Genomic DNA, 15444 nt, shown 5'->3' with positions numbered 1-15444 from the left:
GTTGAGAAAATTGGGACATACCAGGCATATCGATAGCATCAGTCTTCAGCTGAACTAAGCTAGACTAGCGCTGAAGCATATGTGACCTATACAAGGATTTCGTACTCCCTTCGTAATAGCTTGCGTCAGACCTGATCTTGCTATACAAGCTATCTCCGCACTATCGACCTAACGATCCGGCCAAAAGTTGCCAAATTCTGGCCTTGGTGACTGTCGATATATTTGCGAGGGGGGTGAGTGATGTTCAGCTACTTGGAGATTATAGAAAAGCAGGCCTCAAGATCCTTTTCCACTCATGGGAATGCATGCAATGTCAGCTTGTTATCTTGACTTGTAACATTTCCAGTAATGTTGTTGCGAGACCTCCTTTAGCTTATCGCGTTTAACAGCCGAAGAAGCGAGCGATGAGTGCAGCTTAACACGTGATATGTAAGGACTGTTCGGCGATGGGCGCCTTTTTCTGGTCCATCCCTTTCTTCTTGCCCTTTTTACGTTTTAATCTTACTCTTACGGCAGAATTGTCACATATCCATCTTACTGTCACTCCTGTAAGATTAACATATTCTTAAGGCCTTAAGAATCATAAGACGATGGCCGAAGGCATATCTATCTGAGTATAGCGAGTCAATGGAAATATAGAAACCATCGATACTCGTGCAGATTTCAATTAAAGCAAGACTTCCCCTAGACCAGTATATCATCAAGGTAATCGTGAATATACTAGACACCATCTACTCTTCACTCCAGGCGTACTTATCAACTTCATTGGAAACGTCAGCTCAAACTTTCGGAAATATTTGATGCCTAGGGATCTGTAAGAATGCAAGCTTCAGTCTGATTGATCCGGCTTATAGATAAGAGAAGTAATCAAGACCTACAGCGACGTCAAGATTACGATGTCCAGGCCTGGTCCATCTCCTCCCCCGGCCTTCACACCTATTGCCTCGACTTCTACTGCCCATCTCAACTCTGGTACTAGCTTTTCAGGTGTACGTCACAGACATGAGAAAGAACCCGCTACGTATCCCCCTCAGCAGGGACCTACATCTCCTACTACTAGGCCCCGAAGGCGAAAACGACGTGAAGAAAAAAAGAAAAGTAGACGTTATCTAAGATGGAGAAGGGGGTTAGTTACCGAAGCATTTCGGAAATTTGGTGAACATTGCGCTAGAAATCAAGTAAGTTTTCCTCTTATCACCTTGCGCGAGATATGGAAAATGATGTCAAATACTGATCATGTAAAATTCAACCTATCCTTAGATAAGGACATTGCTTATCGATTGTCTGGTTATGACCAACTTATTTTATCCGTCTTTGGCATTATATATGCAAAAGCAGTATCCCCCTCCGCGTCCTCCTTCACCACCTTCTCACCCTATACATAAAATACCATTACAAGGGGAAGCTGGACCTTCAAATTACTGGCAGGCTCAACAAGAACACCCTTTATCTTTACTCAATACACCAGTTTTAGATAGTTTCTTCCCTTATCCTCCACCCTTATTGCCAAGATTGAGCTGGGCTGGCTGGTGGTATAGAGATACAGCACAATACGACAGAGATGATATTGGGTGGGGTTTAAGTAGAGCTTTACCGGAAAACGTTCAGAATCAGGTATTACCGGATGAAGAAATTAGAATCATGCGAGTAGCGTGGGCAGATGTAGAAGATGTACTAGATAGGGATGTCCACGATGAAGAGAGACCATGGGAAGAACGTGATCGATTATTATTCAGTTTGGTCAAACAAGTAGCGGAAGAATGGGAAGAAATATATGGCTACAGGGGCCAGGCGTGTATAAGGCAGATGCGAGTTCACAACGCCGAGTCAAAGAATCCTTGCTACGTCCTTTCTCCAAATAAGGATCCTCAAAAGTACGATTTCTCGCAAGTCGCATTGTCAGAGCTGGCTTTCTCGTCCAGCATTACCAGTTCACCTTCTACGCAAACGGATGATTCCCAATTGGATCAGATCTCAAATACAGGCAACTTCTATCACAGCTTCGGCACCATATTCCGTCTACCGAAGAACTCTACCAACGATTTCGATCTCCAATGGCAGCAAAGCATACAACAAGTCGCTAAGAAACTTGATGGGGAGCTTTTTCTTGAGTCTCAAGGCTCAAAGGCTTCCTTAATGGGTCAATTAGGACAATGGTATCTTTCAGTGAGTTGTTATACACCCATCAAAAAACAAGTAATCTGACTTATCATTTGGTACCGCTTTAAACTCAGTACACTTCGTCGAATGCAAATACCGACCAATATTCCTTCGACACCCACTCTGCTCATCTGCCTGGAGCTCTCTCAGCCTCCCCACCGAAGATTGTACTGTTTCTCTACCTTGTACTCTTTACCACACTTGGTGCTCAGCTGTCCAACGCGTCTAAAGTACATTCGCGATTTGGTTTAGCGTTTACCGGTGTAGTCCAATTATGCTGTTCGACAGTAATGAGTTTCAGTGTTTTAGCATTACTTGGCTGGAATGGATGGGGAGCTTCTCTAAAACAAAGTAGTCTCCCAACATATGTCTTACCGTTCGTCATCGTTGTCGTCGGTGCTGAAAATATGTCTACTTTGGTAAGTCATGTGCATACCTAGATTCTTTCTGTAAGCTTACTACCTTACTATATAGACCAAAGCGATTTTTTCCATACCATTCTCGCACTCAGTTCCAGTTAGAATAGGTCTCGGCCTTTCGAAAGTTGGTACAACTATCACTTTCACGTCTTTAACGGATTTATTAGTACTGGGTATCGTATGGCTTTGTGTCAAGATTCAGCCTGTAAGGGAGTTCTGCCTGTTTGCAGCTGTTGTCATCATTGTAGATTGGTTCATGTTGCATACCTTCTTCCTGACTGTGAGTTGCCGAGTTAAAAGCCAATTGAAGTTGACTCATGCTGACCATATGACAGGTCTTGTCCATCGATGCTCAACGGTTGGAATTAGCCGATGTATTGGCTTCTAATGGTGTACCACCAATATCACCTGTACAACAAGCATCGATTGATGACGAACAAACAGATGCCAAACAAGGCGGATTCAATTGGAGGAAGCTCCTCAGAGCCAGGACGACTAAGAGTGGAAGTCTAGTCTTGGTAAGTGACATGGTCTGTCTCAATGATCGACTCGTTAATTCCACTTGGTTATAGCTTTTGATGACTGTTGGGCTACTTTACTGGCTTACCGAGCGACATCGCACTCCAATGAATACTACAGCAAGCTTATACGGCTATATCCCCGCTTCCGGACCTAGCGCAACAGCTACACACTATACTCCACCAACTCCATATGTCACTGATCTTTCTGATTTCACCAAACTCAACCCCGCTGAGCAATTATGGCGATCGCTGAATCCTCTCAGCTGGACATTCTTGAAGATATACATACCTCCCGCTTCAATCATAGTATTACCTAAATTCGGTCATCCAATGCGTCCAGCAGATATACGAAAACTGTCGTTACCGGCGTCTCGATTACTCCTACCTCGATTACGACCCCTATTTTATCTGTTCAAAGTAGTTATTGTTCCTCAGGCTCTCACTGCAGGAGCTTTATACATGCTTTTACTTTACCTTCTGAAGGATGCTGATTTACTCGATGCTCAAAGAGATAGATTAGGTAGGATTGATGACAAAGAACATGGGAATGAAACGGATTCTTCGCCTAACAATCAAAACAATATTAGTGAAAAGTTAAAGGCAAATATATTGCCATGTAGTCATGAGACCGATATTGACCTAGTCTCAACTTCCCCAGATGGTTTATTGACTTTAACTGTTGGAATAGATAATACAATTTGCTTGTGGCGATTCAGCGAAACGAACGAGGGTAGTGGAACAAGGGAATTACTTTCGAATGGTAATTTAGATCCGGCCGATCCAATTGTGGCTTCTAGTATCAGTGAAGATCGAAGATATATTGCCATCTGCACGGATAGTGGGGTGATGCAGATATGGGAAAATACGAAAGAAAATCAGATTTTGCCGCTTCTTACAAAGAGGCTACAACGTGCCACTTCGTGCAATCCCAGAATCACCGCAATCGCATTTGATGAAACGTCAATGATAAAACAAGAAGACCCTTTTACTATCACACCAACAAAAGCTTCCACTAAAGTCGCTCATCCTGGTCCCACTGTACTAATAGCTTATGCCGATGGAGCTATTATTTCGTTCGCCACCGACCTGTTGACATCGACTATGATAACAGAAGCTCAACAATCGGAGAGCTTTTCTGTTAGAACAACTTTCGACCGATCCGGCACTTCGTCGGATATGGTTTTCACGTCTACAGATAATGTCCAAGTGTATAGGAAGACGCCATCAGGCTGGCTATCAACACTCATTTTAGAAAATGTGGAAGATAGAATAACAACTGTATCTACACCTAATCCTTCTCTACCAGGATTATGGGCTGTAGGCCATAAATCCGGATCGATCGACGTTACAGATGAGGTTATTGGCGTACTTCTATTTTTACCACCTCACGCATCTTCGGAACCAATCAGAAAGATACAACTCGCCAAACCTGCTACAATGAAGTGTTCAGGATGTGGTACCGTCACGACAGATGGATATTTAGTCATTTCTTCTACCGCGACTCAGGTATATTTCGATCGCATTGCGTCTAAATCATCGAATACTATATTCTGTAAATGCGGCACTTCTAGAGCAAGATCATCTTTGGATGAAGCTACTCGATCTAATCTATTTTCGCCGTCTTCCCCATCAGGTCATAGTAATCTGGTGAATGGTTTAGTTGTACCGCCTTCATGGATGAAAACGAAATATTCACCAGGTACATCACCTAGAAAATCACCTTCAACATTGCCATTACCTTCAAATGGTGAATTTCCTTTATCTAGTCACGGTGGTGCAAGAAGATTATCCAATCTACACAAACCTGATGATTCGATAACTTCCATGACTTCAACCGCATCAATGGATAAATCATCAATATCTGGTAATTCTGGTTTATCACCAGCAGGTGAATTCGATATACAATCACTTGGCTCAATCATGATTTCATCATCGGAAAGCGATTTTGGGGATAATGGTAATTGTGAAATAATCAATGATGAATATTTGATAGGGATCAAAAAATCAAAAGAAGGTAGTATAGATGATTCCCAATGGTCAATATTTCTGATTGATTTGACTCAATCTTGGAATGGATTTAGTTTAAATGTAAATATAATACAATTTGATGAACTATTGAGAACCACAAAACTTGGATTCAACCATATCAACAATAACTCATTATTTTCAAATAAGAAACAACGGTCTGAAAACGATGACAATTTTTCGGTATCCATACACGAGAGAAGAAAAGAAAGAATCAATAGCTTAAACGGTAAAGCATCATTCTACCTAAACGATAAACATGGATCTCCTAATAGTAATGGGAAATCTGTTGGGAAAGGTAAAGAAAGACAAAGTTTTTCAGTACCTACATACGAAGACATAGGTTATATACAAATTAATCAATTTAAGAAATTTGGTCATAATTCGATTATAGCTGCTTTTGGAAATAAATTAGGTATAATTCAATTGAAGCCTAATTTGTCGGAATCTAGCCTCAAAAAGGATCCACAAAAGAACGCTTCCTTAGTAATGGGAAGTAATTCAAGAGGTTCAGTATCGAACAATTCCGCAGGAATGAACCTGATGAGTACACCTACACCAACTCAAAGAAGATCAATCACTTCGTCTTTCCCTCTTGCACCACCTCCACCACCTTCATCAAACCAAAGTGTCAGGATGATCAGTACAAACCCCACTAAAAAGGCAGATTAGGGAAAAGCCGTGGCAGTTCCAAGGTTCATGGATTGATTGGTATCAGATGTATGTTTATATAGTCCTCGAGTATATTTAATCATTATATCAATGTGCAAGCGAGGTGTAGTAAGATCGGCGGGTGGGAACAAGACACAATCTCGGCTATATGACCGCATATAATTGATGTCGGTTCACGTTATCAAGCAATAGTCAAGATAGTGATTTTTCGGATTGTTGTATATTTGTAAACGATAAATGGCGTATAATACGCATCTTTACACGTAAACAGCCAACCGGTAAATGATCACTCAGTGGTCCCTTCAAATCCCCTTGCAACAAAATATTGGGTACCAGGTATGTATTGTATATTATGTATTGTTACATTCCCATGATAAGGGCCATAAATCGTGAAAATGAAAAGGAACGAATAGCGATCAAATAAGGAGGCTGAGTTGAAAAGAAGAATGGAACAACATAATTTCTCTTGTAATGTTACGAAAGGGTATAATTATAGGTATAGTTGTAAATCATATCAGACACATCTCCGCTTCCTCTTCGTCCTCTCCGTCGCCCCTTCTTCCCAGTACCCAGAAATCTCAGTGGTGTAATCAGATCATTCGAAATCGCTTAATATACATCTATGATCTGGGCTTCATTGAAAAAATTCCGTCAAATTAAAGTAGAAGCTCCAACGATAAAATAGTTGATTTGATAAACATGTTATATCATTAATTTACATAGCTAATTCAGCTTGTAGTTGACGTAATTGAGCTTCTTCATCATCTTCATCTTCCGTTTGAGCTTGAGATTGAACACCTATAGGTAAGGAAGTAACATGATTTTAGCATACAAGTATATATATGCACTATCACGTTGAGATCAATTTGTGAGATAGACAGTAAAAGTAATACTTACGTCCAGCGGTTTGTCCAACTGGCGACGTTGGGATATGACTTGGTACTCTGTCTGCTCCAGCAAGTCTATCATCCAATTGCTCTTGTTCCAAAGCTTCAAGTTCTTCTTGAAGATCATCCTACATCGAAAAATAGATTAGTCTCATAATTTCTATCAAATTAATGTCTCCATTTTGACCTTTTACTGATGGGCTGAAAGGGATCTAATGACTTACCTCATCAAGTACAATACCCATATTTACAGGGTTTGAGATAGCATCTGAAATTTCGTTGGTTAGTTCCATCTGATCTCTAATCTTATCCATTGTAGCATCGACACCTTCAGCGGTACTATCGGAAAACCTAAACGTTAACATCCGATTGATGACAGTTTGCACTTTCAGATAACTTCACCAAAAAGACGTACAGATTACTATGAATACCTTTGAGTGCATCCGCACCTTTCTTCATAGCTACCATCGTCTCAGCATTCAAGTTGGCGGATTCTATAGCATTTACCTTGAACACAAAGAATTGAACGGCAATCAGCATCTACACAACAGTCGGTCATATGAATTCAAAGAATGATGTGATGAATAATGGTTTGGTGAAAAAGCATATTTGTAATTACCTGTGTTTCTAACGTTAATCTTGTACCCTCGATTCTAACTAATTCATTCTCGAAAGCTTTCTTTTGTCTTAAAGCAGCCATAGCCACTAGAAATTGGGTTCACCGAATCAGCGCTGTGCCATAGAGAGCAATGGGACCTCCTCATGGGGATTACAATCAACGATAAATTAATGAGACATATTTCTAAGAGTTTTCCCACCTAATGTTTGCTTTGACAAGGAAAGTTTTAGACACTTACATCGTTTATTTGATGTAGCATTAGCTTTAGCTTTCTTCATCTCTTCTTCTACTTTCTTGCTCAAATGTTCCTCCTTTTTCTCAAGCATCAACAATTGTTGTCTCAGTCCTACTATAGCATCCCTTGCTCCTTCTCTAGTATCTTTCTTTCCTGCAAACCATGACATCCAACCTGACATATTGACGTAATGTTACTCTATTATTATATTATTAGATTATATTTATTTCCAGGTGAATAATGTATGTCTTCGCTGGACTTTGCACACCGGTTGATGAGTTGTAGTTGGATTTGATGATACTGATTGTAATGCTGCTGTTCTATGTCGTTATCTTTATTATTATTATTATCGTTATCAACCAGCAATTATCCCATTATATTGTTTTGGCCACCGAAGATTGTAACAGGTTTACCACTCGTCATCTAAACACTCAAGCCTTTACATGCAGCTAGTCAGCCTGATATGGTTAACAGTAAGCGGGATCAAAGTCCTGGTTAGCCTGATATCAGCATGCCGGTTGATGTCCAGAAAGCGCAATCGGGCATCGCCGGTCTTTGTTAAGAATCGAATGCACAGCGGTCAATGACCTGTAAGATAATCTTATCTTACCTTGTCTGTGGTCAGTCACCTCTCGGGAAGATAGTCGTTATGTTCTCACCCCATCCCCATTTAAGATTATCTTATCAGAACATGAAACCCTAGTAGACAGTATGAAAGAGATAAACATCATGGCTAGGACACTGACCATTTGTGGTCGAACAAGCCTATCAAAGCTTGAAAAAGTATATATATCGTCCTATACCACGACCGCAATTCAAGAAAAGCAACTTCAGATTAGATCACTCATAACGACTTTGATCATTGGTAACATATAACCATACAAATCTACCTACTGTTGTAGATTCAACATGATCTCATCAAGTATAACCATCAACGCACCTCCTGCTGTAGTAAGAGAAATAGTAAGTAGAAGGTATCTTCAATACTTTCGATTTAACGGATTTGCGTTGGTCTCAATCATTGGTAGAGGCTGATAATATAGTAATTCAGTTCTTGGATTTCCCAAACTTATCAGCATGGCATCAAGGGATCATATTATCTTGTCGACCGCTGGATGACTCTAAAACAGGAATGACATTAAAACAAGGCGATAAGACGGAGACGAGATTAAGCTCAATGACCGTTGTACAGGATATCATTGTGAGTATAGACTACATATCCATTTCACTGATCGTATCAACAAGGTTCACCTGGCGACGTTGATAATGATTGTTATTGACTATAACGGTTGTCAACAATAGGAAAACACACCTGAAGTCTTGACAACAAACGGACCGTGGATGGGATTATTAACAGGTCTGAAATCATGTTTATTCACTTCAGACCCATCAAACCCAAATATAACACATTTCGAACAGAGAGAAACTTTTACTGGTATCTTATCGTTCATGATGAATAATCCAGATAGATTCGGTGGTTATAGAACTAAAGAAGCTTTCGCGAAGATTAATGAAGATTTGAAAATCAAAGCTGAACAAGTTTGGCAGGAGCGAAGTGTATAAGCCCTTTTCCCCTGTTGTTTGCTTCTACCAAATATTAGTTCGCTTGAGCTAAACATCTTATACATATTCTTGTATATGACGCGACAGAGACTCGTATTAGCTATAAGGCGGAGGACTATGGTTAGATTCGTAGGTAATTATTCGTATTCTTATGTACAACAATTGTGAATGTAGTGCTTGACCCATCACATCCCATAAATCGTGCTTATTCAACGAAAAATCAGGATATCATCTTCTCCTTGATTGCTGGATCAGATCCTAATCAATAAGTTAAGTTAAGGTCATCAGAAAGGTCCAGCCATTGCCATCGATGTTATATAAAAGGATATTTACTCACTTCTAAGGTTTTGATCTTTTCCTCAGCTAATCTCAATCGCTTGGCCTCAGGTGTCTCCATGATTACGCTTTCGTCTACCGACAGTTCCCGCTTTGAAGCGCGGTTGTATGAAGGATGATATGCTTGTCTTGCAGATGTGAATGAAGACGAAGGTATAATTTGTTCGTCAGGGACAGCATCGGGTTCAGCCTTCAGACGGACAGTTCGAGAAACTTGAGATGGGTGTTGCTGTGCGGGGACTAAGCGAGATAAAGGTGATGATTATTGAGAGATGATTAGTCTTAATCAGTTGGCATTTGGGAGTATTCACCTACTTTTATCTAATAGTTTATGCCTTTTAAGATACGCTTGACTTCGCACCTGAGCAGATGAATTAGGGTTAAGTCGATATATGCCGCCGTAATATATCAAGCGCGAAGTCACATATTGCACTGACCTTAAATACGAATTTGAGAAACGGTTCTTCTCGATCTGTTTCATCATAGACAAATTCTTCACCAAATGCTGTTTTCTCTTCCGCTTTTCGCCGAGTACCACTTGTCCTGGATAGAATTTAGGTGAATCATGAGTATAGCTCTTAACAAACTTGCTATGGGATCGGTAGATTACAGGGAGTTCATATATAGGGGGGGGGTCTTTTGACCTTTAACTATACTCACGACTCCTTTTCTCTGATCCTTTGACTTATTCTTCTCTTAGTGGGCTTGACTCTTTCGATTTCTCCTCTTGAAATATCAACCACGAGCGTTCCATCTCGAGTATCGTCTGAATCATCGCCTTCCTCGGCTTCCCCTTCTTCAACACTTGGATCTACCTGAATAAGCAGGAATGTCGATCAACTCATTTCCCATTTAAGACTTACCTTCGACCAACTCATGGAAATTACTACAAGGTTACTTACTATATCCCCGAACGATAGGTTTGTCTCCACTAAAGATCCACCTTCATCTTCCTCATAGTAAGTTGACATCTTATGTGTAACATGCCATCTCTTCCTTATATGTAATGAATGGATAGAATTACCATTATGTATCGGTTCAGCTATCCAATCCTTCTTCCAAGGTTTCTGACGGCCTAAGTGAGCATTGATAGTGAACTCCTGCCAAGTAATATTGCAGGATTAATTAATGTCCTTGATCATTATGAGAAGATGTATATATACCTGATTGCGTTTAGGACATACGAAACATTCCATTCTTATACCTGTTTCTTCATCTCCCGTTTTTCTGTCGGTTTGCTCATCTGATTGTTTCGACGACGAACATGTTGTAGGTATTAGCTGAACGTGAAGTAAGAAAAAAAGCAAAGTCTATGCTTTCTTACCTAGTTTCTCCCCATCTACCGTTAACCATACCTGGATACACATATCATCAACGATATCAGCCTTTTCCTTCGGAATTTGAGTATAGTGTGAAAGCTCATAAGTGAATACATACCGATAGACCATTAGCTTCCCTGATCCTCATCGTTGACGCTCGTATTCTATGGTTGGGGTAGAAAGACTCAATCCTTTGTAAACGTTTGACAACCATGTAAAGCCGGAATGGAAGTAAGAAAAGGAAAGCGTTCTTATCCCTTCACAAGATGTGACAGTCAATTATCGTATAGTCAACTCATGCGTATTCTTCTTTCCTTTCCTTTTTTGATTTCTTGTGATTCTGTATGCCTCGGATCACAGGGAAATCTAGGCTGGTTTGTGTGTGTATGGGTGAGTGATGTGTATCTGTCTGTGCGCTTTGATTGTCACTAAATCATCAGCAAAACTATGAACGTAAGCATAAAGGCACAATCAGTAGATCCTGCTGCGTTGACATAAAATTATCCGCCGAAGGTAGGGTAAGACAGGTTTCACATAGCTCTGTATATCAAGTAGCTCTATACTGTCCTTATGTCTAGTCCAGTAGAGTCAGATCAATAGCTTCATCTTTCGATCTACCCTTTCTATCATCATCTCTTCCATAAAATCTAGGTCTGCCTTTTCTATCGAAATTACCTTCTTTCCAATTTCGGTTCATTAATCTCGTTGAAACCAAATTCGAACTTCGCTCTTCATGCTCACGTAGGCGCCGTTGCCGTCTTTCAACCATCCGTGTAGTTTCATCTTCATCAGTTGTTGTTTCAAGCTTTCTCTTGCCAAGTGTATCACTTGATCCAGATGCCATATCAGAGTGACCTTTTGTAACTGGTTCATGATATGTATTCGCTTCGTCTCGCACAATGTTTAACCATTTCTTTCTCTCTTGATCCCTTCTTCTCTTATCTTTCGCTTCCACTCTATGTTTATCAAGTTCCGCTCGTATCTTCCTCCTTCTCTGTTCTTTCTCTTCCACTATTTCCTTTAGTCTTTCGATTTCTTTCTTAGCTTCCCCACGTTCCGATGTTTCCCTTCTAACTCCTTTCCGATCACTTACCGATGCATGACTGAATTGATAGGGATCTTTCGAACTACCAGCTTGTATTTTTTTTGATTGATCACGAACATGAGGTCGCTTGGTAGACATTCCGAAAGTTTTGCGTAACATATCTTCATTGATACCTTGATTATATAGATATCTCGTTGAATATATGTCATCCCCATAATCCCTAACGATGACTTCAGGTAGATGCTTTAATCCTTTTTCGACCTTGCTTGAAGCCATCGTAGAGTTTACATTACCATGAGAAGATTGATACTCCTCAATTTTGTCAGAGGACTTGTTTTGTCGTTCGGAATTCCCGTTCCGTGAGAGCTCATTAGAGGCTTGATGTATTTCGTCAATCAAGCGTGTGGCCTGATCATCAGTCATTGGTACTGTATCCAGGATAATCGGATCTTCCAGTGCTTTGAGTAATAACAATACATCGGGATTAGGGAGCTGTGCTTTCTCAGATAGCGGTACCAGGTTGGAGGAATCTGCAGTGTTATGATGGTTGAGACATTGATTATTATCAGAATATTTTGGCACAAGAGCAACTTGATTAATTGCTGATACAGATACTGCGGATGTGATATTCTTTGGTGCTTGATCCTGGCGAGCACAATCTCCTGTAGAAGCAGTCTTCCCTATTTGGCTTAGAGAGCAATTCTTTACTGGATTGGGCATATTCATGTGTCCTAGTTTGATCTTGGTTCGATGATCAGCTTCGTTGACGGGGGGAATGAGGTTTCGATTGTGATTGATATCTCGGTGAATTGTAGGTGTTTGGATGTTCTTCTCCATTGAGCCAATGCCCGTGACCTTCTGATCCAATCCTGCAGGATTTTGAGGTGACCTGTGCGTATCATTGGGTTGATGTTGGATGACCGGATTAGTCGAGTTTGCTTCAGATATCTTAATATTCACGTTCGCTTGTTGTTCCTCCTTGTTGTGAGAAATAAGGGATTTGCTGATCAATGGAGAAGGTGGAGCTGAATCCGGCACAAGTATCTCGAACTCTTTTTCTATCGGCGAAAGAACAGGAGAATTGATGGGTTTTTCAGGTGGCACGAGATCATTCTGAATAAGTGCTTCTCGAGTACCATACTATGATCGTTTTAGTGTTAGATAAGCATCTTTTAGTAAGTAGCTTGATCAATTGAAAGTGTCAGTACTCACAGTATATATGAACCTTACCCACGGATTGATGTAATCATCCTGGAAATTTTCCCAAGGATTTGATTCATCTGTAGGTGACCCGATCCTGCAAATTTCAATTCAAGTTTAGCCACACTGTCGGTTTGCCAATTCATAGGGACCGACCGGAATATGGGCTTACCTATATCCGTTGAATGTATCCTTCACCTATGAAATAAGCGGTCAACATGAGACAAGCACAAGTTCTTGATGACTACTGAGAATTTACTTACACGATCGGTATATTTTTTGATTGTTGCAGGTGACGCTTCATCTTGTACATATCCTCTCCAAATGGAAATAACAATCTTGCCTAAATTATTTTCGGGTGAGTTGAGAAGGACGATTTGATCCACATCTTCTTCGTCTTCCACCTGTGATTGAGCATAGTGATCAGTAACCTTGCCATAAACCACTTTGTTTGAAATGAGGGAAAAGGCAAAACTCACATTCTGAGCTTGGATGTTATCCAACTCGACGATAGCTTGTTCTCCTTTTTTTACTTTAGGTTTCGGTTTATATACTTGATCATGAATCGCTTCTTTGATACCATTTGGAGATAAGAATTCTGTACATAGAAGAAAACCATCAATTTCAACATCAGATAGTAAATCGCCCATCCATTCTACTGCTAATGTATTTTTAACGTGGAATGTGTAATTCTATTATTGTCGAAATTGATTAGCTGATGCATCCATTCCTTATGTGGGAAAAGGCAAAGAGAAGCTGAATAGACTTACCGAACAGCATGGGTTTCCAATTTCTAAGAAAGCTTTAAAGGTAGGTGGATGATTTCGATTGCCGAGATGAAAACATCGATCGTATTCATCTATAGCGTACAGAAAATCAGTATACCAATTAGTAGATAAGCAGGGTCAATTCGATACATTAGTACGTTTGTTGTCGATATTAGCTTACTCAACCTTTTTCCATCACATTCCACCCAAACCTATGAGTTCGAAGAGTGGGTAAGCATGGATAAGTATGTACACATATCAGTGAATAGATCAGCATCAGGTAACGAATCTACAAGATTAACTTGAATTGTGTTAGCGGATCTGAACTGAAAACATACTTCTATATCGTTAAATTCTCTTGCGCTTTTCATCCTGTTTCAATATATATTTTTGAAACAAGTGCGATAATCAAGAAAGTTGAAGTATGTTATATGACGATGATTGAATGGAAAGCTTGTAAAACTAGGGTTTTTATCAATCTATCAATCAAGAAACAAGGAGATGGTAGCGGAAGATTGGTACAGGGAAATTACAAAAAGAAAACAAGGAAAAAGAAAAGAAGAACAGGGTAGAAGAACTTTTTCAAAGACAATTCGAGTGAAACTGAGACTTACACCTTTTATCGATCTTTACCCCATGTAATATGAAAACACTATGTATTGTGAAAGTTGGGTCTGTGCTTCTACATATGCTTATCCCTATAAAGTGAGAACACTGAGTCGTATCCCAACTCTATTCAGACTTTCAACATCTTGTGACAACCTCATTGGGATGTTCTACTCTTCGAGTAGTTCAAAGATGTATACATATATACATGCAAGAGACATTCAAGTGACCACAAGAGTCAAAGTTAGATCAATACAGTAACTTGCAGTAGTAGTTTTACGGACAACAATTGGGATCATTGAATTAATCGCGTCTTATTTGGAAACATTCCAAAACGCGTATTGGTGTGCCGTAATTTCTTTCTCATCTTAAACCCTTATTCATCGGGGATATATACACATATATATATACAGGGCAGAGTAAGAGTGGGAAGAAGACCTGAACTGAACAGCTTTTTGGTGTAATGGTGATCAGGGCAGATAAGGGGGTAAGAGGGTAAAAGGATAAATTAGTACGGCTTTAAGGTGATTGATTTCTTTTCTGATTTTTACAAGTTTGTTTATATCTCACATCTATTGGTTATTTTTCTGATTTCTTGGGTAAACATAGGTAGGAGATTGAATAAAAAAAGAAAACGTGATGAAACTCCACTTGATCATGTTGTATGCAGTCTTCTTATGGAAAGAACATCATGTGTACGAAGCCATTGTATATTGAATCGATTGAATCATGATTCATACTTTCATACTTTCTCTTCGATTTAACCTATTCAAATAATTTCATAAACTAATCTTGGTCTGTACCACCTATCCTTACTTGTCAAAATCATCTCTCATACTATATTCACCATCTCAACTACATCACACATTCTCTCAACTTGAATCACACTCTTTTCAAAACAACGCATTCACTACATCAATCAAGAAAAAAGTTACCTTGACCAATAATAACATTGACATCATTATAACGAACCTTCAAATCAGTATTCGAATAGAGGATCAGAAATTAGCCTAAACGATCGCAAGAGGATCATCTGGATCAATTCGATCATATGCACAGAAACGAATAAG

The 15444-nt window shown here is 39.8% G+C and overlaps 5 protein-coding genes across 5 annotated transcripts; 2 read left to right on the top strand and 3 right to left on the bottom strand.

The window, feature by feature from the left end:
- Nucleotides 1-896: 896 nt before the first annotated feature.
- On the top strand, nucleotides 897-5797 carry L201_002772 (uncharacterized protein; the record flags this gene model as incomplete). The annotated part of the gene is made up of 6 exons (XM_066218540.1): nucleotides 897-1178; nucleotides 1261-2166; nucleotides 2235-2579; nucleotides 2635-2859; nucleotides 2915-3097; nucleotides 3152-5797. The coding sequence occupies 6 exons, from the start codon at nucleotides 897-899 to the stop codon at nucleotides 5795-5797; spliced, it is 4587 nt and encodes a 1528-aa protein (XP_066074637.1).
- A 715-nt stretch (nucleotides 5798-6512) lies between these two features.
- L201_002771 (vacuolar-sorting protein SNF7) lies at nucleotides 6513-7719 on the bottom strand (the record flags this gene model as incomplete). Its single annotated transcript, XM_066218539.1, has 6 exons — nucleotides 6513-6595; nucleotides 6695-6812; nucleotides 6909-7023; nucleotides 7100-7191; nucleotides 7304-7389; nucleotides 7542-7719. The coding sequence occupies 6 exons, from the start codon at nucleotides 7717-7719 to the stop codon at nucleotides 6513-6515; spliced, it is 672 nt and encodes a 223-aa protein (XP_066074636.1).
- A 728-nt stretch (nucleotides 7720-8447) lies between these two features.
- Nucleotides 8448-9101, top strand: L201_002770 (uncharacterized protein; the record flags this gene model as incomplete). The annotated part of the gene is made up of 3 exons (XM_066218538.1): nucleotides 8448-8501; nucleotides 8590-8739; nucleotides 8841-9101. 3 exons carry the CDS (start codon nucleotides 8448-8450, stop codon nucleotides 9099-9101), a joined length of 465 nt encoding a protein of 154 aa, XP_066074635.1.
- A 228-nt stretch (nucleotides 9102-9329) lies between these two features.
- L201_002769 (uncharacterized protein) lies at nucleotides 9330-10904 on the bottom strand (the record flags this gene model as incomplete). The annotated part of the gene is made up of 9 exons (XM_066218537.1): nucleotides 9330-9359; nucleotides 9439-9677; nucleotides 9753-9798; nucleotides 9875-9980; nucleotides 10098-10252; nucleotides 10340-10537; nucleotides 10601-10680; nucleotides 10762-10792; nucleotides 10875-10904. The coding sequence occupies 9 exons, from the start codon at nucleotides 10902-10904 to the stop codon at nucleotides 9330-9332; spliced, it is 915 nt and encodes a 304-aa protein (XP_066074634.1).
- A 426-nt stretch (nucleotides 10905-11330) lies between these two features.
- On the bottom strand, nucleotides 11331-14139 carry L201_002768 (uncharacterized protein; the record flags this gene model as incomplete). The annotated part of the gene is made up of 8 exons (XM_066218536.1): nucleotides 11331-12941; nucleotides 13014-13098; nucleotides 13174-13199; nucleotides 13265-13405; nucleotides 13481-13693; nucleotides 13772-13860; nucleotides 13950-13980; nucleotides 14107-14139. 8 exons carry the CDS (start codon nucleotides 14137-14139, stop codon nucleotides 11331-11333), a joined length of 2229 nt encoding a protein of 742 aa, XP_066074633.1.
- Between the last annotated feature and the right edge of the window lie 1305 nt (nucleotides 14140-15444).

The sequence above is a fragment of the Kwoniella dendrophila genome, chromosome 3, assembly GCF_036810415.1.
Source record: "Kwoniella dendrophila CBS 6074 chromosome 3, complete sequence".
In the NCBI taxonomy this organism is placed as follows: Eukaryota; Fungi; Basidiomycota; class Tremellomycetes; order Tremellales; family Cryptococcaceae; genus Kwoniella; species Kwoniella dendrophila.
The sequence above is the reverse complement of the archived record's forward strand: the minus strand, read 5'-3'. Positions and strand labels throughout refer to the sequence as shown.